Here is a 24,114-nt window from a genome sequence, read left to right as displayed (position 1 = left end):
TCTGAGGAAGTCAGAGGGAAAAATGAATGGCAGTACTTCTTGATTATTTAATATTGGGAGGCTTTTTCCTGCTTCTCAAGAGTTTTTCCTTAATTCTCAACGTGGGAAGATCTGGTTTATTGTATTTCTCATACAATAAATAGCCTTTTTATTTATTTTTATTATTCATTTTTAAGCAGAATAGTAATTTTAGAAGTCTTAAGCTTTCTTAAATTCCTCCTTCCTTGTCTTGAGAAAATAGTCATCTACAGAATTATAGACCACTTTCTTAAATCCCTTTAAATGATGCTAACCTACTATTTTTCTTATGTTTGGAACCACTAATAGCAGGGACTGGAGGTACATGTCTATAACTCCAGCTCCTTGAGAGGCTGAGGTAGGAAGATCGCAAGTTCAAGGGAACAGAAACTTAGTGATACCCTGTCAAAAAATAAAAATGGCTGGGGATGTAGCTCGGCAGTAGAGTGCCCCTGTGTTTAATCTTTGGTATTGCTAAAACAATAACAATAACAAAAAATTCTTGTGACCCAAATGGACACTGCTTTTCAGAGTGGATGCAGCACGGTGATTTTAGTAATATGAAGCCCTGTGACTTAAATCCAGTTTTTGAGAGCTGTTATTCAGGTTCCAATAGTACCTCACATAGTACTCATAACTGAGGAATGATTTTTGTCATTTCTCACTGCAACTTTAGTGTGCATACTTGATATCTGTAACATTGTTTGAGGAATATTGCTCAATACTCTTGAACAGTGAGCAATGTCAGTCTTCTTAATTACTGTAGAAAATTAATAAAAGTGTTAATCTCAACATATTGATTATAAGTGGAGCAATATATATTCTCATTAAACTGGGTCAATATTAAATATATTTTAAGTATATCAGTATTTTGATCAAGAGCAATTTATTTTGATTGAATTTTAAATGTGGGTGCAGTTTAATTTCATGGCAGTAAGTTTTTCTTAATAATGTTAAGATTGTAAAACAATTTATTATTTCCAGAGCCATATCATAAGCCAAATTTTTTTTGCTAAAGTTACAGTAAAATCTCAAATGAATTTCAGAAATATCAATAACTGTAATTGCCACCAAAATACGATAGCTCTTAAAATTTTATAGCTAGTTATTAAGGCTGTTAAGCTGCAGATATCCACATTGAAAGGTTTGTATTACATCTCCTTTGGTGCTCTTTATATTGGGGGAAGTTAAAAGAAAATAAAATGCTCAGGATTGAAAAGCATATTAAGAACATTTGAGAACTGCCAGTCACTCTATATTTTGTTGCTTGTTGCTAATCTTTGTAGATAGATTGAAATAATAATGGTATTTCTTTGAGTGAAGAAGAAAAAGGATTATGTATTTTAGCAATGATTTAATGATGGATAATCCCCCCAAAAGTCACACAGTTTAAAATTTGGAAACCGAATTTTTCTTAGTGGTTAGGATTTAGGAATATGAACTCAGGCTGAGAACCTTGTACAGAACTTCACAGATTCACATTGGTTGTAGCCTGCTAATTGTAATACACTTTCAAACTCTTGGAAGTGAGAGTGGGTGCCTCCTAGACATCTCATCCCTTTGTCCTCTCAGCTTGAGAGTCCATAGGCCTTTCATTAGCTATAATGAATAGTTTGTCTTGACTAGGCATCTTTGTTTTGCCTGATGTTCAGCAGGCATTCCCTGTTGGGCCTTTTGAATAGCATGATCTTTTCTGGAACTAGGCAATAGGAGTAATGATCCTGCTTCCTCTGAACTGGCCTAGGACCTCAGCTCAGTCTTGGCAGTTCTAACCATTTTTCAACTACCTGTGCATTTTTTCCTCCCACATGTTTTTCTTTCCTTCTGTGTATCCAAGTGCATATGAAGGTTGACTCCTCAGGGGTGTTCCCCTGGTGTGTGTTTCTCTGCTAACATTCAATGGTGGGGGGTGGTGAGTCATTGCTTAGAAGTAAATATTTTGTTGATTCCTATTCACGTCAGTGTTCTGAGGTTCTATCATTTTCTGTTAGGATATGGCACTTAAAACACACCACTGTTTTAGAAATCTCAACACCAAACCCTTTGGTGCAGGGCATTAAATTCCACTGGTACCTGTGCCCAGACCTTGCTGCCTCAGTTTTGACTTACTTCCCAGTCAAGATGTGAAGTCAGTTCCCATTGCTTCATCTCTGCTTATACTATGTGAATGCACGTCTTCATTATAGGACTGACTTTTAGGGTTCCTGGCAAAGAATCTTTAGGCTGTTAGTGACATTAACACAGATAGGACCTAATGAGATGTGAAGGGCATAAATGAATTTAGACTGAGGTGTCTTAGATGGGGGGAGACTTTGTGAAGGAGGTACATTCCATTGCAGAACCCTGTCAGAATATTGACAGAGATCTCATGATACAGGTTAAAAACTTTGCATTTTTCCCAAAACTTTAGGTGTATCACTGAGAAGAAAAGGACTTGCTTTGCTCTGAGATCCTTAGAGATCTCATTTGGATTACCTTAAGAGATTAGAATGGTGGCATGATCTGCAGAGAGGCCCAGCTTCTGAACTGTCCACATCAGGACAGGGATTCACATGTACTTCACTTGGCCTACTGTCTTCTATCTCAGGGGAATGGACATCTGTTCAGTGGGAGGTTGAGGCCCTGATTGGGTTCACTGGGAGAGTGCCACAGTTCCTTAGTGATCTCTATCCTGGGTCAATGGGTGAAGAAATCAGCAGCATTCATAACCAGCTATTTGCTACCTTTAAGATAGTCAAACAAATGCCACTGATTATTCTGGCATTTTTCCCAGCAGTAGTCAGAACTGCTATGGGCACAGACCAGGCCCACTTCCAAAGACTATTCTGTCTCCTCACTGAACCAGACCTAGCACTTATCACTTGAGTTTAACCCCAAGCTCACTCTTCTGTTTTCACCTGCAAGTTGTTATTTAAGTTGCTGAGTTAACTGCAGGTACTTCCTTAGCAAGAAACCATGCTTCCTGGCCCACAAACCGATTTTGTGGCCCCTGGGAGCCCCAATGCTGGAGGTGCAGACTCAGAAGGTCTAGTGTGGGGCCACTGGGCAGGTCTTTGAAACAGCTTGCCCATGTCATTCTGGTGCACTGCGTTGGGAACTACTGGATGTATATAAATTGATTTTATATACTGTTTTCCTTTCTGAAGCTGTAGTTGTTAGCCAACTTGGTTTATATCAGTTTTTCTAAAATCTTCCCTATTGTGCTCTGCACAGTTGTATTTACATAGACAAAGGCCTGGAAGGGGAATCAGGGTTAGTTCATTCAGCTAAATTAGCTGCACTAAGCTCAGCTAAAAGCAACAGATGTTCTGGTTGTTATGGGTTGTTATGTTCTAACTGACCAGTAGGCTTAGTCATCTCAGAAAACAGATGTTCTGGTTGTTCTGCACATAAGAATCACCTGGGCACATCTTCAACAGGCAGGAGCTTGTCTCAGCTGCTGAGTCAGGGGCAGCAGGTCTGGGTGTGGAGGAACTGGGTGCGCACTTGTGCTTTGACTGAGCTTCACTGATTCTGATTTGAGGTCTGTGGCATTCTTCATTATCATAGGCTTTGGTTTAGAAAGAAATGTGCTCCCATTTAGGGGACCTTTGAAGTGGTTGGAAAGAATCGTAAGGATTTTGGGGGTTTGAGATGTAATGCTTTTATTTTCCCTCTCATCCCAAAGTCACCATAGTATTGCTTCTGTGATAAATCTCCAAACCAGCCCCACCGCCAGTCAGTAAAACACAAGAGTTCAGAAACAGACTGTTCTCTAGGTGCCTGAGTCTCCTTAAATTATCTGGTACATTGAGCTAAGCTGCTGAGATCACAGCCTGAAACTGATTGGAGTTGGTACCTTTTCATGGTTTTAGGGCTTTCTACTCTTTCCCCACCTTTCTGCACTTGTAATGATGTCTTCTGTTTTAATTTATTTTTTAATATTTATTTTTTAGTTTTTTAGGTGGATAAAATATCTTTATTTTATTTTTATGTGGTGCTGAGAATCGAACCCAGTGTCTCACGCATGCTAGGTGAGCGCGCTACCACTTGAGCCACATCCCCAGCCCTGTCTCGTGTTTTTAAATTGTGAAAATATAACAATATTAAGCTGGGCTGTGGTGGTGCATGCCTATAATCCTAGCTACTGGGGAGGCTGAGCAGGAGGATGGCAAGTTCAAGGCCAGCCTGGGCAACTTAGTCATACCCTATCTCAGAATTAAAAATAAAAAGGGCTGGGGGAAGAGGAAAAAACCCTTAGCTGTAGAGCACCCCTTGGTTCAATCCCCAGTACCACAGAAAATATGAACAACAACAAAAAACAATTATTAAGATGAGAAAACTACCTGTATCTGTGTTTTTTGTTTTTATTTTCTACATTATTCCAGCTTTTGATTCTAGACATATATATCTTTACGTTGCTGTAATTATAGTGGGCTATACAAACACCGTATCATAGTCCTTGTAAGTTAATCATTTTGCATATGGTCTTACTGTTAATAAAAGACAGAGCTGAGGTTTGAAGTATCAATGCCATGTAAATGTATTTCCTTCCATTTTGAGATTGGGTGGAAGGTGCAATATCCAGATGTGACCACATGGTGGTGCCAAGAACCAGCACACAGCTGTTCCCATCTCCATGGCCTAGAAACCAAACCTGAAAGCTGGGATCTGGGAGTTGGGTTGGAGGAGGGTATGAAGAGATGGCTAGGGAGTCTAGAAGACCTGAAAAGTATGGTGTAGATCGTGTTGGGATTTGCCTCATGATCTGGTGTAAACTGAATCTGTATGATACCTGTTGCTAGAAAGTGTTTTCAGTAAATTTTGATCCTAAAGGTTTTTCTTTTTTTGTTGACTCATTGAATATTGAGTTAAAAAGGGCTGATGGGGACTCCATTCATTGTGTAAATCTTATAGAATGTCTTCTAACTGACCAGTAGGCTTAGTCATCTCAGAAAATAATGTTCCTCGTTGTCTTCATTCTTAAGCAGTGTTGCTTCTATGGCCAGGGTAGGTTGGATCCTGGTTTGTAGGGTTTGCTTGTACACATGCACAGTTCTGAGAAGGGGCAGGTCGTCATCATTTTTAGAGACTGAGAGGATTGAGCAGTCACTAGACAGGGGTCCAAGGAGGTACCTCCAAGGTCATTGTGACCTGAACTAGACCCTGGTAGGTTCTTGACTCAATATGGCTGAAAAAAATTCTAAGATGTATCAAAAACGAGGCACAAGTATAGATTATTAAAGGATAGCAAAGGTATACACACCCCAAAGGCAGGGTGCAGATGCTTCTCACCTCTCAGAGAGGAGCAGACCATTAAGACACCATGGTTGAACCGTCTGGCTACATATAGGATTTTCTGGGAAAGAAAGTGCAGGTCCCCAGGCAAGCTTTTGTGAAAATGAAATTCCATGTTAATCATTTGATATTTGGGCTTCAGAATATTTCTTGGTTAAACAGTCTACTTATAAATCAGTTGTGGGCATGATGTATAAATCTTTGAATCTGGTGATGTTGAAATCAATTATGTTTTTGTCCTAGTTGATCTGTTATAAGCAAACACTATGGGTTTTTTTCTTCTAACTAAACAGACAGGACTGGTCATGCTCAAAGATTTGGTTCTCCATCTAGTAAGGGTCTTTTTGTCTTCCCTTAAGAGCCCACCTATCTGAAAGCCAACCAGAATAAATATTTAAAAATGTCTTAAGGATTTGCCTGAGCAAGAGTGACATCAGGTATGGGTGTGTAGGGGAGAGCATATAAGAACACAGAGTTAGTGTTTGGATGTTTACCACTTGGTGATGTTTCACATCATGTGTGGGCTATTCGGTTTAGTCCTCACAGGCCCTAGGAGATAGGAACCTGATCCCTGAGGGTGATGTCATTTAGCCAAGGTAAGATTAGTGGAGGATACTTGGGAAGGAGTGTGAAGGTGGAAGTAATCCAGCATCTGGTCTGCTGCAGTGGACTTAGATGAGCATTGCTGCAGGGACTGGTTTCTCTCCTAACTTGGTGGGACCAGCTCTCAACTGTCCAGAGACCTTGCTGAAGGCCATGTTTGCAGAACCTCTGCTCCATCTCCATTTTGTTGTCTCTATGGAGCCTCTTTCTCTTCCTTTTGCCAAGAGCCCATTTTTACTGGGAGTGTTCCCTGTCTGCCTTTTGGTTGGATCCTTGATTGCACTGAGTAAGCATTCAGCAATTTTATGCCCCACTTAAGCAAAACCCAAATTGATTTGCTTGTATGTTTTGTTTTAAAGCCCAAATTACTTGATCTCTGAAAAATCTGAGTTTAGTGAAAGTTTAATCTCGATTTGATCCAGAAGCCTAAATACAGTGACTTAAAGATTGTTTTTATCTATTTCCAGGAGTTTGTTTCTTTTTAAAAAATAAGCCAGTGTTCTTTTTTATTTTCTTCTTCTAGGAATCTGTATTTTAAAGAGAAAAGAAAAAGTTACTCCCTTAAGGATGTTTTCTTAGAGAGCACTTTGACTTCTTTTAAATGACAAAGCTGAGACACAAATGAAGACTAATTCTGCTTCCTGCTCTGTGCACACCTTTCATTCTCAGCTCCGGGCATAATTGTCTGCATCAGTCTTAATTTACTCTGTGAGATCTGGACTCCTAACTGAGGGTATTTCATCTGCTCGGATGTGCCAATTAAGTCCACCCAGATAGACCATAAAAAGGCAGATAAGAAAAGTAAAACACTGAGTATCTCAATTTAGCAAATTAGACTAATCTGTAAGGAATTCTTAGCTGTCTGAATAGAAAACCTATTGCATTACAAAAATGCAAACTATATTAAATACCCAGCTTGATGCCTGAATATATTTTTAAAAATCAAATTGTACTCATTGTGCTGCTGTTGTAGAATTTCTTTCATGGAGATTGCAATAAGTGGAGAATGATTCTGAGGTTGAAATTTCACTCCATATTAAGAATAGTTTAACTCTGTGGTGTGTGGTTTTTTTCTTTTCCATCAGTATAGATTTAAACTGCTCTAGGCTCAGTGACCTTTGTAACACAAGAACAATATAAAGGCAGAGCAGTAAGGACAATTTTGAATTTTAAGCACCTCAGTGTGTGCTTAAATTTTATTGAAGTTTTGGAGGAGGCATGTTCATTTACTAATAAGTGATCCAAGGCTGCTCATATTTGACAATCCCCATCAATAGGTGTACCTTGTCCCTTTTTTATAGGTTGGTATAGGCAGTGTATATGTCGATTTGTCTGGTATTAATGCGTCTCATGTGATGGTTCAGTCGAGATTGTCTGTGATCAAAAGAACTGCTATGCTGCCATTGCTTTTACTTGAAAAAGTTTGCTGGTGTCCAGTGAAGAGTGAATTTTGACTTAAACTTGCTCAGTGCTGAGGCAGAAAGGGATCATGTTATTGTACAAAGATGAAGGCAGTTTTTTTGCCCCTAGTGCTCATACTTTTTAAAGATAAAATTTGAATCGAGTTTTAAAATTTGGTTTGCCCTTGTATAATTGTTTTCTTTATGTGAGAAAAGGGAAGTTCTATGGAGTGTTTTGTTTTGTTTTGTTTTGGTACTGGGGATTGAACCTGGGGCACATAACCACTGAGCCATATCCCCAGTTCTTTTGTATTTTTGTTTTGTTTTGGTACTGGGGATTGAACCTGGGGCACTTAATCACTGAGCCATATCCCCAGTTCTTTTGTATTTTGAGACAGGGGCTCATGAAATTGCTTAGGGCGCTAGCTTTGAATTTGCCATATACCTGCTTCAGCTTCCTGAATAGCTCCAATTATAGGTGTTCACCACCACACCAGCTTCTGTGGAGTTTTTTGAGACTATATTATGTCATAGAGAGGACAGATTCTAGAGTCTGATTATCTGGGCTGGAGGCTTCATCACTGTCTTATTGGTAATCTTTGGCAGTTACCTTCATGTTTCCTAGTCTGCCTTTCTTTAGCTGTAAAATAAAAAAGAATAACAATAGTAATAATAGAGTATCTGCCCCATTGGATTGTAAGGACTAAATGAATTAATAAATATGAAATACTTAAATCAGTGCTTATCACATGGTGAAATCACTGTCAGCCATTATCACCTATATTTGTTTTTTGACTCTGAATTTACAAATATATACACATGTACAATCTCAGAACAAAATTTGTCCAGAACTAGCCAACTTTACTTGAGGTGACAGTATATTCGTATGGGTTGGAACTCACGGGCTGTGGGATCATAAAATGGCAACGGTGATAATACCAAGGGTGGTAGAACTACAAAGATAATGCTCACTAACTCTTTTTTTTTTTTAAGAGAGAGGTGGGAGAGAGAGAGAGAGAGAGAGAATTTTTTTTGATATTTATTTTTCAGTTCTTGGTGGACACAACATCTTTGTTTGTACTTGAGCCACATCCCCAGCCCCGCTCACTAACTCTTAACTATTCGTATTTTCACATGCCACTAGCTGAAACAGGACAAAGATTCCACAAGCCAGTAAGATGCTTAAAAAGAGAGTCTGTGAGAGCCACAAAGAAGTGCTCATAAACATTGAGGTATATGAAAAGGAGATCTCTTTTCCAAGTAAAAGACAGTTTACAATTGGTACTATCTAGTGTGTATAACCAAATTATTAGCTGTTGCACAGTTAATTTTATTGGTGTTATGCTTTTTGTACCTTTCACACATTTTTGTTAATGTGATTAAGGCTTACTTTTACAAATACAGTATCAATAGTTGTCTTATTTCTCCTTTGAACACACTAGGGGGCACTAGACTTCTTTCCAGGGGACACTGAAACTTAACTGTCTCTTTACTTTTGAGGGCAGCATAAGTAAAGATGGCACTGTGGGTCCTCACAGTTATGTTCTATGGCAGATGTGCCAGAGCCTTCCCTTGGGAGTTTTCTTGTTTCTTCTCCTGGGACTCAATTTCCAGACTTCTTGTAATTCTAGATGCATAGGATGGCATGACCACAATGTTCTGTTCACCTTGACTGGCCAGTGTGGGGTTGGGTAGCTTAGGGGCTGAACTTAAATCCTGCCTGCCCAAAGTTACAGTAGGTGTTTTGACATTGGTTACTTTTAATTCACATTAACGTGCAATTAATTAAAATTTACAAATGTTACAAAGTGGACCCACTAGTGGACCCAAAAAGTGGAGCTCAGGTTTGAAAATATGTTAAACAATTTTCATTTCACTTATTTTATTTTTAATTATTTTAAAAAATGAGTTTTCCCTCTTTTTTAAATATTTATTTTTTAGATGTAGATGGACACAACACAATGCCTTTATTTTTATGTGGTGCTGAGGATCGAGCCCGGGTCCCGCCCATGCTAGGCGAGCGTTCTACTGCTGAGCCACAATCGCAGCCCAAGAGTTTTCCCTCTTTTCCTTTTTCTTTCTATCCATCTCTCTTTTTCTTTTTTGTTTGTTTTTGGTTACAAGATTCTAAATTAAGAATTTCTTTCTCTTTGCAGTCACTCTCTTCCAGGGGTCATTCTTTATCATAGATTGTAACCACGTTTATTCAGTAGATAGAGTTAGGTGTAGGACATCAGAAGTCACACATGTAGAAGAAGCAGAAGATGAGCGGGAGTTAGTTTCTAAATAAGATGAAACAGGAAGTTTCTAGAACCCTTTCTGATGACTTACTTTGACAGTTTTCAAGCCATGCCCCTCTGTCTGCTTGTCTTTTATCTGTAGCTCAATTCTGAACTTAATAATTTGGCATTTATTCAGTGTTTGCCATGAGGAGAGCATTGTGCTAGTCTCTCAGAATATAAAAATGCCAAAGTCAGTCTCTGTCTTAAGACTAATGGGAGACCAGATGCGGATTTCACAATATGCTAATACTTGGTGGGAGTTATAAAGGGGACTTGGAAGAGAGGATGTTAATTCTGCCTGGTCAGGGAACATTTACTTGGATCAGAGGTGCTGCTCTGGGTAGGGATTTGAAAGGTTCAAAAGATGGGTGGATATGCATGTTGATTATGGTACTAGATATGCAGGTGGACAGAGTTGAGGAAGCCACATACAATACATGGCATAATGGTGGCTAGCCATGTTTTTCTACTTATGTGAACATTCTTGAATGCTGGAAATTCTAAAATAAATTAACTTTAGATGGTGGCAACTTGCTCTTGGTATATTCTTAGGGTTCCATTGATGAGAGACCCATCATTTTACACTGGTTCTGATGCAGTTGAACTAGCTTTAGGCTGAGGTGCATCTACAGGTCATTGTTGCAGGATTAGCCCTAGACCTTGCAACCTGGACCAGGGTCTCATTCCTGCACAAATGTGGACAAGCCAGGGAGTGTTTTCTGGGCCTGCATCTAATTGGAATTGTAAGTTTATGTTTATTACTGGCTTCTTTTCTAAGTGGCTGCCAGTGGAGTTGATAGCGGGCTGAACATGGCAGCCATGTGAGGAGTTAGAAACCCTGCCAGGGAACACCAGGCCCACTTCGTTTTATGTGGCTGCAGCTGTGACTATTACATGTGCGGATTTTTTTAAATGAGAGGATAGAGAACTTGAAAAAGTTATTTCTTTTCTAAAAAGGTAAGTATTGGATAATTTACTGCCCCCTTCTGCTTTCTCTCAGTTAGCTGGTGTATTTATTGAAGTAACAGAATTTAGACATTTTGGAGCCATTCCTAATGGTCTGGATTCCAGCTCACTTAGGCATAGATCTTGACTTTGACCTGCCCCTAGCCATTTCAAGTTACTCTGTGTCTGCATCTGCCTTTGTTACAGCATATAGTAACCTACCATACTTCATGACAGCAAATTGTTTACAAATTTATGGAAATTTTTAAAAAATTATTTTTGGAGCTGGGGATTGAACCCAGGTTCTTGTACATATAGAGCTAAGCATGTACTCAACCACTGAGCCACATCGTCAGCCCATGGCAAGATTTTTTAAGTACCATAGTCTTCTGAAGGGCAAATATCTACGTATATATAGTGATCACATTCATAATAATTTACTGAACATCCCATTTGATGTTATCCTAGTTTTAATTCAAATATGCATGTTCTATTAAACATTTGTGGTGCATTGCGTTGTCATGTGCATATTTTGTTGCATTGTCTATTGCCTGTTTCTTTCTCTATGTGAATGTGGTAATAGTGCCAGCTGAAGGGTTATAGTGAGGATTTTAGCAAGTTTAAGTAAGTGAACGTAGTACCATTTTAATTGATTAAGCTCTTCTTATATTTTAGGCTTTGTTTTGAGTCTTTGCATGTGACACCTAGTTTAACCCTCCCCAAACTCAGTGAAATAGGTAGTGGTGGTCTCCCCATCACAGGATGGAGGAAGCGTAGGTGCTAACAAGATTGGTTGACTTGGTGAGGGTTAATGAGCTAATAGCAGCAGAATTTGATTCTAGCCAATGTGCACCCAGACTTTTGTGGGCCTGTGCTTTTGCATGTCTAGCCTATAATGCATATTCATAACACTGCTTCCTCTTATGGTCAGATAGCTTGCTGAGCTCAAGGCTGCAGGACAACCTGGTTAATAAGCTGAAGAGGGCATCTTTAAGATACTTGATAGCACCGAGGGTGGGGAAAACTTCTCTGTGTCTGTATTCAGGTGATATGAGCTCCACCTCTCCCTGGTGTACCACATTCTGTATAGCCCTCTTTTTGGCCAGCACCTTGCTGCATCACTTCTGTGGGCATGCCTTAGATGGTCAGCTCTAAGCCACACGAGGAAACAAGGAAGCGTTGCTGTAGCTAACAGAATCTTTTGCCTGAGCTACATATGCCTGAGATTCTATCAACCTGGTATTTTCTCTGTAACGTGTATGTGATTCTGCTGGGACAATTTGTCTTCACAATGCTACAGGTACTTATAGGTCATAATGATTTTTCCCCACCACCTTTACTCATCCTTTGGCCAAGCTTAATAAATGTTCAGTGCTTTTTGTCTTTGTGAAGCGGAAGGCACTGGGTTGCAATCACTTCTGTGGTGGCTTATGTGGTTTCCTAGGTACTGAGTTCTGTGGTGACATGATGCCTGTATATTTTAGGAGGGTGAGAGAGAGGAAGGAGTAGAAGGTGAAACCTTGTCAGTGCAGAATGATGTGGTGGGAAATTTAACAGCCACAAAGATTTACTGGTTAAGTCCAAGGAAATAGCTGTCATCTGTCAGTGAAGTTTAATACATGATACTCTGGTGTGGAAATTTGAATGCTGTTTTTGTGTCAAACTTCTCTAAAGCCAGTATCTCCTGTGTTTTCATTTCTCTTCCTGTAAAGTCATCTTTGAGAAATTGCAAAATGAAGTCTTTTTAAGTGGCTTTGATAGTTTTTGCGATTCTTTCAATTTCACATCATCCACAAATTTTCTAAATACAAGTATTTTTTGTTATGCAGATATTTGGTACTGAATTGATAGTAAGGTTGGGTACTGAGGAATTATCTCATTATCTGAAACTGTTTGATTGCTAAATTTCAGAGAATGAGTAGCAAGAATTTTGATATGTGCACCAGGAAAAAAATAAGTGTGTCTTTTTAGTTTCTAAGTTCTGATATTAAGGGTTTCATAGCCTCGGCATTATTGGCATGTGAGACCAGATAACTTTTAATTGGCAAAGGTGAGGAGCCTGAGAGTTGTAGGATGTTTATCTGGACACCACCTGCAGGATGTCCCCCTAGTCATCTCACACTTACAATAACCAAGTGTATCAGATTATCTCTGAGGGTAAAAGGGCAGAATTGCCCCCTTGAAAACCATTGCACTTAACTAATTTATAAATAACACGAAACTCAAAAGAATTGCAAAGACTGTCATAACCACTTAGAGATAGAGATACTTCAGTTTGTCAATTGCATGGAAATAATTTTTTTTTTTTTTTTTTTTGGTACTGGGGATTGAACCCAGGAGCACTTAACCATTGAGCCACATCTTTAACCCTTTTTTATATTTTACTAGAGACAGGCTCTCTCTGAGTTGCTTAGGGCCTTGCTAATTTGCTGAGGCTGGCTTTCGACTCAAGATCATCCTTCCTCAACCTCCTGAGCTGCTGGGATTACAGGCAGGTGCCACTGTGCCTGGCCAGAAATAATTTTTAAGGAAAAAAAAATACTAATAAAAGAAAGGGAGAGATTACCTTTAAAAGTTAAGTACATTAAGTTTTTTATATAAAAAGAACATCATATATTAAACCTTATGATTGTATGATAACTATTTCCCTAGACTTGGTCATATCCTGCCTCTTCCGTTTGCTGTCCTCAAAATTAACAATAGTGCTTCATTGATCTTATTTCTAAGTTCTCTTACTGTAGTGCAGTTTCAGATAACCAACTAGTGCTTTCTTATTGATGACAAGTAAATTTCAGCTAGCCCTTCTTTGTGTTATTTTAAAGAGTTGAAATTTTCAACCAGGGAAGAATTTATCAAAGGATGGATGTGCTTTGAGGTCTACCAGCAGCTCTCTGGATGGGAATGCCAATCTCTCTGGCAGTTGGCCTCCATGCTGGGTTTATAATGTGTCCTGGAAAACATTCCCTACCTCTCACTGGGCAGTATATAATCCTTTCAGTTCTCTCTTCCTTCCCTCAGTCAGTCTCTATTTTTATTGCATAGTCAGTGGCAGATAAATGCCTTCTTTGTATGTTACTGTTCTCATCCCTTCCTGTGAGATTTTTTAGTTTGAAGGCATGTATTTGTATTACTTTATTCCATTCCAACCATTTTCCAACATTCCAACAGAATGTCAGTTGCATGTATGCTGAAAAAATTAATTTATTTTAATGTGAATAGAATCTGGGGCTATTTACTGTGGGTTTTTTTTTAAACAATGTCAGAGTCCATTTTAGTTATATGAATGCAAATAATTTGTAATTTAGATTTTATTCAATGAACACATTTTTTTTTTCTGAGTGGTATAATTATCAGTCCGTTTTGTTAATGCTTCCACAGACTTCAGTTAAGTGAATTATTAGAGTATCTGATACAGCAGTTATGACTAAAAAGTTGCTGTATGTCCAAGATACTGTGTTGTTTTATGCTAATGACTATCATTTTTAGTACAGAAATAGTAATTATAAATAAATAAAATGTTGTTATACTGTATTGCTGTTTTGGAGATAATTTGTTATACTGAAATTTTTCTGAATCTTTTCTAGATCTAAGTTTACATATTTTTAGAAATTTTCCCTTAGTGTATGCCAGAGAGGAGTGAGTAGTTTTGATAATGAAATGAGACCTTACAGGAATATTTCTAGGGCAGCTATAATACTTCAAATAAGAATCAAATTGAGAAGGCAGAAAAAGAGAATTATTTTCCATCTTTGACTATCAATAAAATAAGAGTAATGATGGCAGCAGAAACTGGAAATACTGTTCTAATTTGCCGTTTTTTTTTCCAGCGTGTGATCTAGAACTACCTATTTTTATATAACCAAAGTAATGGAAATGTAATTTTTATTTTCATAATAGGAGGTGGAATAAACTAAGACTGCAAGACAAAGAGAAACGTCTGAAACTTGAAGACGATTCTGAGGAAAGTGATGCAGAATTTGATGAAGGTTTCAAAGTGCCAGGCTTTCTGTTCAAAAAGCTCTTTAAGTATGTGCCATGTGTTTTGTCCTTTAAATTTGTCATTGAGCCATTGGGTACAAATTAATATTTTAGGAATTACACATTAGTTACCTGTAGGCCCTTAAGGTACTTGGCAGCAATTTATTGCAAATACAAACACTGTCAAATGAAATTTTAGCCACATGCTGTTCATTAAAATTAGATGATAATAAATTGACTAAAGTGCTCATTGGGTATGTTTGTAAACTGATGAATCTATATAGATCTATCTCAGCAGACTAAAAGCAACATATTTAAAAACCTCTCCATTGAATTATTTTTTTGTTTTTAGTAATTTTAAGGAACCAAACCACTAATTCTTACTTCAGACTAATTTTAAAAAGAGTTGTATACTAAAATCAATATCAAGAGTTGTATGTTAAAATCAAACCTCTGGAAGGGTCCCCCCCCCCCCCCCTTTTAACTTCTGTGTAGAGATAAAAAAAAAAATGTTCACATGATTTTCTGAGTGTCCTATATCATACCTAAGGGTATAATACGTTTGAGTTGACCAAATGTACTTCTAAATATTTTATGTAGATGTCATTCTAATGTCAGAAGAGAAGACTTAGGCAACACCTCGAGGATTAAGTTGCTATTTGAGGCTGACTTGTTTCTTATGTAAAAGGGCTGAGTGTTAGGGATGAACAACTGCTGCCTGATAAGATGTATGCTTTGAGTCTATAGGCTGGGCATCTCCCATGATAAATGTAAATAGTAAGGAACATTTTCCATCTCCTCACTCCTAGGATTTACTTAACAAGATGCTTAGGAAGGCTTCTTAGGTGCATATAGGAAATTAAACCATTAAATAGCTTCTTTCTCTGTTTTTCCTATCAATTCATAGTTGGTAGCAGGATGCAAATTTCTTTCTGTGAGATGATTAAGTTTGATGTCCTTTATAGATTCAGGCATCAGCCATGCCCTAAACTTGTGGAAAATGTCTGCTTAAAAATAGCATGCTCTTTGGGCTGGGGTTGTGGTTCAGTGGTAGAGCGCTTACCTAAGCATGTGTGAAGCCCTGGGTTTAATCATCAGCACTACATAAAAATAAACAAACAAATAAGTAAAGGAGTTGTATCCAACTACAACTAAAATATATATATATAAAATATAGCATGTTCTTTATATTTCCTTTCAAAGAGTCCATGTATACACATATACATACACACACACACACACACACACACACACCCTCCATATATACATGGGATATGTGTATTGGGCTGGGGATCGAATTCAGGGCTTCAGGCATACCAGGTGAGTCCTCTACCTCTGAGCTACATCCTCAGTCCTTTATTATGGTTTTAATTTCTCTATGCAGGGTTGGGGGAGAGGTAAAGAGTAGTTATTTCATCTCACTACACTCAGAGCAAAGAGGAGTCCTTAGAATAGGAGAATTGATGCACTTGGGTGACCATAACTGAACAGAGAAGAATTGCAGGTAAAATTTGAATCTCTAGTAATTTCTGCAGAGAAGTCATTTCATAGCCTGGAGAGGTGGCTGCTTTGTTTATTGCTTCTCCCAAATGAAAACCAACCATGGGAAAGTAAATAAAGGCAACATTTAATGGCCACTCTTTCATTTTCTCTAAACTGATTGCTTATTAAGGAATAGTATGAGTGTTGTACTAGCAAAAGGAATACCCACATTATAGATTCGATTGATTTAACAAAGACAGGATGCTTCTGCATGTGTAGTAAGTGATTTGGCAAATAACCTGAGGAGTCGAGTTTGAATATGCATTTTTATATAAATGTCAGGTTTTCTAGCAAAGAAATTTCACAATTAATAGAATCAAACTTATGCTTACTAAGAATGTTTGTACTTACTAAGAGTCAATATTTTGACTATTAACCCTATTGTATTAAATATTGAATGCATGATGTTTGTGTTTTTAATTAGTTTTAAACATACATTCTTAGAAAGTGTTTTATTGTTTATCAAAACCAGAATTTTAAGTATTTTATAAGTGTTTTAAAACTTCTGTTCCTGTTCTTCTACTGTATAAAAAGATTAATAGGAGTCTCCATTTTTCTTTTAAGATTAAGTTTTACCAGGCCAATTTAATTTTAAACTATAGATACGTTTTTACTGTGCTCTGTGAAATTGAATTAACAGGGTCTATAGTTGTACACCAGGGAGTCAGAAGGTAGAGTTATCCACTTAAGTGCTGTTTTCTTCAAGATAATGTCTAACTTCTAAATTTCTGTTTTGAAAGTTTGCCCAGCAAATGCATTCATCTGTATAATTTAGCAGTCACATGACAAACTTCTATCTTTTGACCTTACTTTTAGCCAAACTAAAATGGCTTGAGTTAATATGGCAGTGCTAATGTACACCAATTTTTGTGGTTATTTTGTGATGTTTGGTACCATGGAGATGGTACCAAAATATTGTTAATATTTTTAAATAGTTTATAAGAATCTTTACCTTTTTTAAAGAAAAATTTTCATGCTTTTCAAAGGCTTTGAAACTGGATTCTGTAATCTGTTTTCATCTCAACTGTGTAATTGTCTTATAGTATTTTACACTATTTATTATTTGAAAAGTAGAGCAATAAAACCAGTCAGTACCTTTGCTGGAACCAGAGCCCAGGCCTCCTCACTCCTCACCCAGCATACACCCCTGCTGACCATAGTGCATGTGTGAGTGAATTTCCTTCAACTTCAAGGATCTACCTGTGCTGTGGGTGTAAAGAACGAGCTACTCTGTACCATCTTTGTGCAATAGCCTATTGGAGATTCCCATGTGGAAATGTGACTTACAGATTTTTCCTGAAGTCATTTCTTTAGTGCTACCCATCTTCTTGTAAACACACAATCATGCTGTTTGAGAGCTCTTGGAAATGAGGTTGGGGATGTGATAACAACCAGCACATTGCCTTTCGAGGGTCATGTGGAATCCAGTGTTCTAGCTCCCTCCCAGACTACTTCTGGGATACCATACTGATTACCATTCCTTATCAAAATTTCCCAGTTTCTGTTCTCCAGATTCTTCCCACTTTTATTATGTTTAGGCCCCAGATAAAGAGAGGTGTTGGCCCTGTGTTGGGTGGAGGTAGTATAGGTAGTATGCCAGTGGGGAGATTCTGATTCCTGCCCTGAGGAGCTGCTCCCATAGTACCTTAGTTAAGAGGAGGTCAGTTGGCTAAAATTCAGTGATTCTGGAAACTGGTTGAGTGTGACAAGTTACTTAACCACTCTGAGCCTTTGTTTCCTAATTAAAAATGTACTGATAACTGCCTCTATGCAGGTTATTTGTGATTCTGTGTCCAAACCACCAGGCCTAGTGCCTCCCCGGCAATAGACTAATTATTCTCTGTTTACATCCAACATATTTATGGAACATGTTCTTTCTGAATTAAATGATCTTATACACATACTAGACCATTATGTTTTGATTTTTAACCCTCTTCTCCAAAGTGCATATCCAGTGTGTATTTTATAATTAGAAAACTAAAGTAGTAAAGTTCTCAAAAGCATTCGTTACATTGTAGGTAATGGTAACAGCTAGAGGAACACTTCTAGATTGATCTGCAGAATACGGGGGGAAAGTTAATTACTAGAAAGAGGTTAAATAAAATCAGCTCAATAAGAACTGAGGTCTAAGTGAGATTTTAGTTAGATATACCAGATACCAAATAGTAAATATTGGGACAGTAAAACAACAAGAGTAATGCCATCTTCTTCTAAGGTGGGTAGCTCATTAGACTTGGTATCTTCTTTGGAAAAAAGTAGTTTTTATTTTAGATTTTTAAACATGTCATAAAATCTTCATATTATTGAGTGATGTTAAGTCTTTCATAAAAATGGTTTTGCATTATTCCTTTAAAAAAAAAAAACTTCAGTTTTGGATTTATAGACTGACTGTTCCATTAGTGGAGATAAGAAAATACCAACTCCTATATTTTGTGTTTTTTTTTTTTTAGAGGGATAGTGATATATTATTTCTCTTTGACCTGTTTTTCTTATTTAAAATTTTAATAGCTCTAATCTTTTTGTCCTTATGATAAAAATCCCTGAATCAATTTCTATTTTAAAATATTAAAAAGAACTTTTGTATTATTGAGTCTTTAAACTTTCTTTTTTGTATCTGCTAGTGGTACAGCAGAGTCATCTGTTATGTACTAATTTTGAGAGCAACCCTATTATTCAGACTTGTTCATTGCCTTAAAATTTAATTTTTCCTAAAAAAAGATAATGTGATTATCAAGTTACTTGACAATTGTATAAGTTATAAATTGTGGTGTTATCTGTTTTGCTTTCTTAATGCTATTCAGATTGAAAAAACAAACATATTGCCTCATACAAAAAAGTATGAAACTTTTAGACTAAAAATATTTGGAATTTTTTTTCCTAGAGAGTGAATAAAAGATAATAAGTTTATGCTTGTTTACTAAGCTACTCCTAATGTTGAAAAAGAAATGAAATAGTCCCTAATTACCCTATCTATCAGTTTAATTAGAAATGTGTTAATGTTCTGTAAAGAAAAATTTGTGATTTTATGCCTAGGTGATCAAAAATGTATGACCTTATAAATATAATACTCATGTAAAACACACATCCAGCCTCTTTCTCTGACTGGTACTAGAACCTAGCCAAATGATTAATTCATGAGTACTTTCTGTTATGATCCGTATTATCTACCATTTGCCGTTTTCTCTTTTCTTGTTGGTGTTTTTTGTTGTAGGTACCAGCAGACAGGTGTTAGGTGGCTGTGGGAATTGCACTGCCAGCAGGCAGGAGGAATTCTGGGAGATGAAATGGGATTGGGCAAGACCATCCAGATAATTGCCTTCTTGGCAGGTCTGAGCTACAGCAAGATCAGGACTCGTGGTTCAAATTACAGGCAAGTGCTCCTCTGCAGACTGTCAGTCTGTGGAGCTCAATTAATATTTCATCAGATGTATTGCTGTGGAGGAGGGTCTTGTGAATTATTGATGACATTTCAATTACAATATTCCTTTAATTCTTTTAGTGGGGGACATCAAAGGAAAAATTTTACGAGACAATGGAGCTGTAGGGCAGGAGAAATTAAACATGTAACACTTTTAATGAATTCCAGGCATTGATGCTTCATTTTGCAGATGAGCCCCACTAGATATTTTGGGTCAATACAATGTCTAAGGTTAGCTCCTGCAAATGGATTGTTTACAAACTCAATTATGTTAATATCAATAGTTTACACAATATGGAATTTTAAATTAGACATAATACCTTTAGTTCCATTTATTAAATTTTGCATTAAAATATTTGTTCTGGCAGAAGACCAGGTGAGCATTACAGTAAGCACAAAGTCTATTCATGGGGAAAGTTGGAGCTTTGAAGAAGCCATTCTCCCTAATTTCCTTTATAGTCAGTGCTTGTGATAGCATTTATAGAAAGCACTCTTTTTCTTTTTGAATGAAGTTACTTGTCTACTCACTGTGCTCCCCTTGTGGCTCCCCTCCCGGTCTTTATGATTTCATATACATTCTAAGGCCAAGGCCAAAAAGACTGTGTAGATTTTAATTTTTATTGTCCTTAAAAATGTGAATAAACTTTTTAGTATTCTAAAATAATATGTATTTTATTGTTCAGTATGGTAGGACTGAAATACCTGATCTTGAGGTAAAGGACTTGAGTACATTTCCATATTTAAGTTGTAAATTGGCTTATGGAAGTCTGTATTAGTAAAAATATTTCAGGTAAGTTATATAGGATGTTTAATCTTGAACCCAGAAATCCAAGAGCTCCTATGTTTTGGTAGACTTATCTAATGAGTGAGAGATGGTTGTGACCTAGGAATCTCAGGTACTCCCAACATATGATTTGGAAATGCCTTTAAAACAGTGTCTGTGTGCCTGAAATCAGCAATTGCAGAAAGTTACTGTCCTTCACTTCAGTGTGTCAGCAGAGAAATGTTTAATAGAGAGTCAAATACTGACTGTGAGCTATTGAGTAAAAACTGTTATTTTTAGTCTTCAGAGTTTGGCATTTTGCTTTTATTTCTTGTTCTTTCATTCAGTTAGCAGATCAGTATTTCTTTTGAGGAATGTTTGAAGTTTAAAAAAAAATTGGAAGTTCCCATTGTATTTATATGGATGCAAGAGGAGGGAAAACATTTAGAGAGTTTTAAATGCTAAATATTTTGTCAATGTCATTATAAGGAAGTTGTATTGAAGCAGAGGATTTTCTCAAATGTTAGAATTCTGATATGTTTTGTCTGGAAATATGTAAAAACATTTCAACCCAAGGGAAAACTCAAAGTTGAATATGGGCATATAGGGTTTTCTTATTTATGACTGTGATTAGTTTAGCATTTAAAAAATGATTTTGTTTAAATAAGCCCCCCACATTTTTTTTGGTGGTGCTGGGAATTGAACCCAGGGCCTTGTTCATGTGAGGCAAGCATTCTAACCAACTGAGCTATGTCCCCAGCCCACAAATAAGTTCTTTGATTGTCCTCTCTGTTGGTTTTTTTGTTTTGTTTCTGTTGTTTAGGTAACTAGAATGTCCCAAGTTGCCCCAGATGGTTTGTAGGATTGTCTTTCCTTAAATGATTTTTGGGATTTTCTAATTTCCCACCTCTTTCCTTCCCTTCCCTTCCTTTGCTGTTATGAAATTTGTATGGAGTCTAATACTCTGGGCCTAGGAATCCTAAAGTTATCCCTGCAGTGTAGTTTTAATCTAAAAATTAAAACATGTTCTCTTGAGTGGTGACAATCCTACTAGGAGTGGAAGTCAGGACTAATAATGAGCATCATCTGTAATCAATTAACTATCAATGCCCATAACCTCTTCTTCATAATGAAATAGTGCAGCATATTGGACTAGTGCCCAGATCATCTTTATTAAAATAGTATTGGTGGAAGTGGCTTCTGAGAATGCTGTAATATATCAGCCAAACAACTAGGGTCTTTACATATAGAGGTGTACTGAGGAGCTTGGTTCCCCTCCACTTCACATGCCCAGGCAAATTGGTTAACATTTTTTTTTCTTTTTTTTTTTTTTTTTTATTGATTAATCAAAACATTACAGAGCTCATGATATATCCTCTTTCATACATTTGACTCAATTGGGTTTTGAACTCCCATTTTTACCCCAAATACAATTTGCAGAATCACATCGGTTAACATTTTTAAAACATTTCCTCTCCTGAAACTAGGTGAACTTAAGAGTCCTCCTCTTTGCTTGTGTCCTAAAGAAAAATCATCAGCCCTTGAGGTCAAATGAAGTTATGCATGAGCTGGCATTGCTTCATTGGCTATGTACGTTTTTTTCCTGAATTCTTGCAGCAGAAGATGTTGGGGGCCAAATTTGAGATGGTCTTAGTGTTGCAATTTTAAGGTTCATGAACACTGGAACATGAAAAGTTATGTGATACCAAGAAACTTCATAGTAAAAGAAATTTGGTTTGTTGTTGGGTGTTTTTAAAATGCGTATTGTATGCCTGTTTGTTTTTAGAAGAGGGAGAAACATATTACATGTGGTTAATAAAAATCTAAACCAGTTGTTTTATTTCTGGTTTATAATGGATATACTGCATTCTTTTCACCTTGCCATTTTTATTATAATGATGGGCCCCTGAATGTTATGATGGAGAGGAAATAAAATTATTTACCTTTCAAACTTAAGTTAGTACTTTAATGTCTTGGTTATCATTTAGTTAATTTCTAATTAAGAATGAACACCCAAAAAAGTTATTAAACTTTTTATTGTACTTTGTAATTCCTGGCTATGACTAGCAGGTTTCCAACCTTATGATTTAAATATTTGACCATGAAACTGTTGACGTACCAAATTCATTAGGTAATCAATGATGATTAAAGATAAAAGGAACTGGAGTCTGTTTGGTAATTGATGCTAATCACTCTAGTACATTTAGCCATTTCTTAGGCTCATCTCATTGATATTGAGGTTGGAAAGGGTGGTTCAGTTGTTGTGATTGTTAATGGGTTTGATTGCCCATTCTGTGGTCCAGGAACAATCTGCCTCAGCTCTGAGATTTCAACTCAGTGTGAAAATCTCCCTATTTTAATGAGGGAGGTGGGGAGAATGGCAGAAATTAAAGGGTATAATAATGTCAGATAGATGTAAAGCCGAAGAAAATAGTTGCCTTAAATGAAAAAGTGTGAGTCATCAGTGTAGCAGTTTGCAGAAGGTGTGTTATAAAGAGAAGAAAAAAAATGGTTTACAACCTAAAAAGCCATATGTATGAATTCATGCTTATTTGAATGTGAGCTTGTTTTTAAATATTTTAAACAGCCTTTGATTGGTTGTTCCCTAATCCCTGCTAAGTGCATATTGATGATAATTCTCTTTTATGACCCTTGGAGGATATAAAGAAGCTTGTGCTTTTAATCCTTTTAAAAAGGAATGCCGTTTTGGAAGGGGCCAGGGGCCAGGAGCCAGGGGCCAGGGCAGAGTCCCATTCTCCCCAGGGAGCTTGAGGGGCATCTGTCAGGGCCCTGCCATTGGTGAAGATCTCAGCTTGAATAGTCTGAGGACATTCTCTAGGAAGTGTTGAGTCTATTGTGACCTCTGGCTTCTTCTGCTCTGACTCTGAGAGCCAGGGGCAGTAATGATACATAGCAGGAGGTGGGAGTATTCATAAGCAGACAGAGGCATTTTGTCATGTTGGAGTATAGGGTAAGCCTCCTTAAAGTTAGGGCTTGGCCCAAAGTCTCATTTTTCTGTTAGAATCACCAGTTTTCATTTGCGTAGAAGATGATGTTGAATATTTTAAGCACCGTGTGGTTTACTCTATTTATAAAAAAAATTTCCGTTCAGGAGTCAAAAAATCAATCATGATCCCCCAACTTGGAAGTAATCTCTGAATACTTTGACCATATTTTCTTCCAGTATTTAAAAAGTGTTTTCATGTAATAATGCCAATTTGAGATCATTTGAAGAAGAGGTTATCCATAGTCTCAAGAAGCTCAGGAGGGGTAACACTATTATGAAAGGATCACAGTGGGGTCCTAACTAGCATAGGTGCTCTAAGGAAGGGTCCTCAACATGTCTGGAGAGAACGAGACAGGGAAGTCTCTATGGAGGAAACTGAGGTCTTGAGATGAGTAGAAGGTAGCTGGGAGGAAGTGGAGGGTAAAAAGCAAGTGAGAGTTGAAAGGTCAGCAGAATGCACTTTGTAGGAACTGAGGACAGTTCAGGCTGGCAAGGTGCTGGCCATGTGGGCAGGTATTAGGGTGATGACAGTGAGAGAGGTGAGGCTGTAAGGGTGAGCAGAGATGAGATTCTCCTGGTCTTACAGGCTAGACCAAGGTGTGCACTTTGTCCCACAAGCAGTGGCAGCTATTGGAGGCTTTGAACTGGGGGTATGAGACATTCAGATTTTGCTCTGAGAAAGGATCATGTTGGAAGGTGCCATAACTCAGATGAAAGATGATGGTGGCTAGAACTGTGACAATATATAGAACTATGACAGTATGGAGTGAGGGACATGAGAACTTGGAGAGGAATTTAGGAGGTGGAAATATTGGGAGTTTGGTTGCTTCTGCTGGAGTACAAAAAGGCTGATTAAGGGATAAGGCCTGGTCTTCAGAATA

The 24,114-nt window shown here is 37.5% G+C and overlaps 1 protein-coding gene across 1 annotated transcript in view; it reads left to right on the top strand.

Annotated features, from left to right (window-relative positions):
* Positions 1-24,114, top strand: part of ERCC6 (ERCC excision repair 6, chromatin remodeling factor) — an 83,011-nt gene that overhangs the window by 16,791 nt on the left and 42,106 nt on the right. The window contains exons 7-8 of the mRNA XM_081268501.1: positions 14,423-14,551; positions 19,257-19,415. Coding sequence (XP_081124627.1) covers positions 14,423-14,551; positions 19,257-19,415 — 288 coding nt within the window. The remainder of the gene's footprint in view (positions 1-14,422; positions 14,552-19,256; positions 19,416-24,114) is intronic.

The sequence above is a fragment of the Spermophilus citellus genome (genome assembly GCF_964194105.1).
Source record: "Spermophilus citellus genome assembly, chromosome: 15".
Classification (NCBI taxonomy): Eukaryota; Metazoa; Chordata; class Mammalia; order Rodentia; family Sciuridae; genus Spermophilus; species Spermophilus citellus.
Note: the sequence above shows the minus strand (reverse complement) of the source record. Positions and strands in the feature narration are given on the sequence as shown.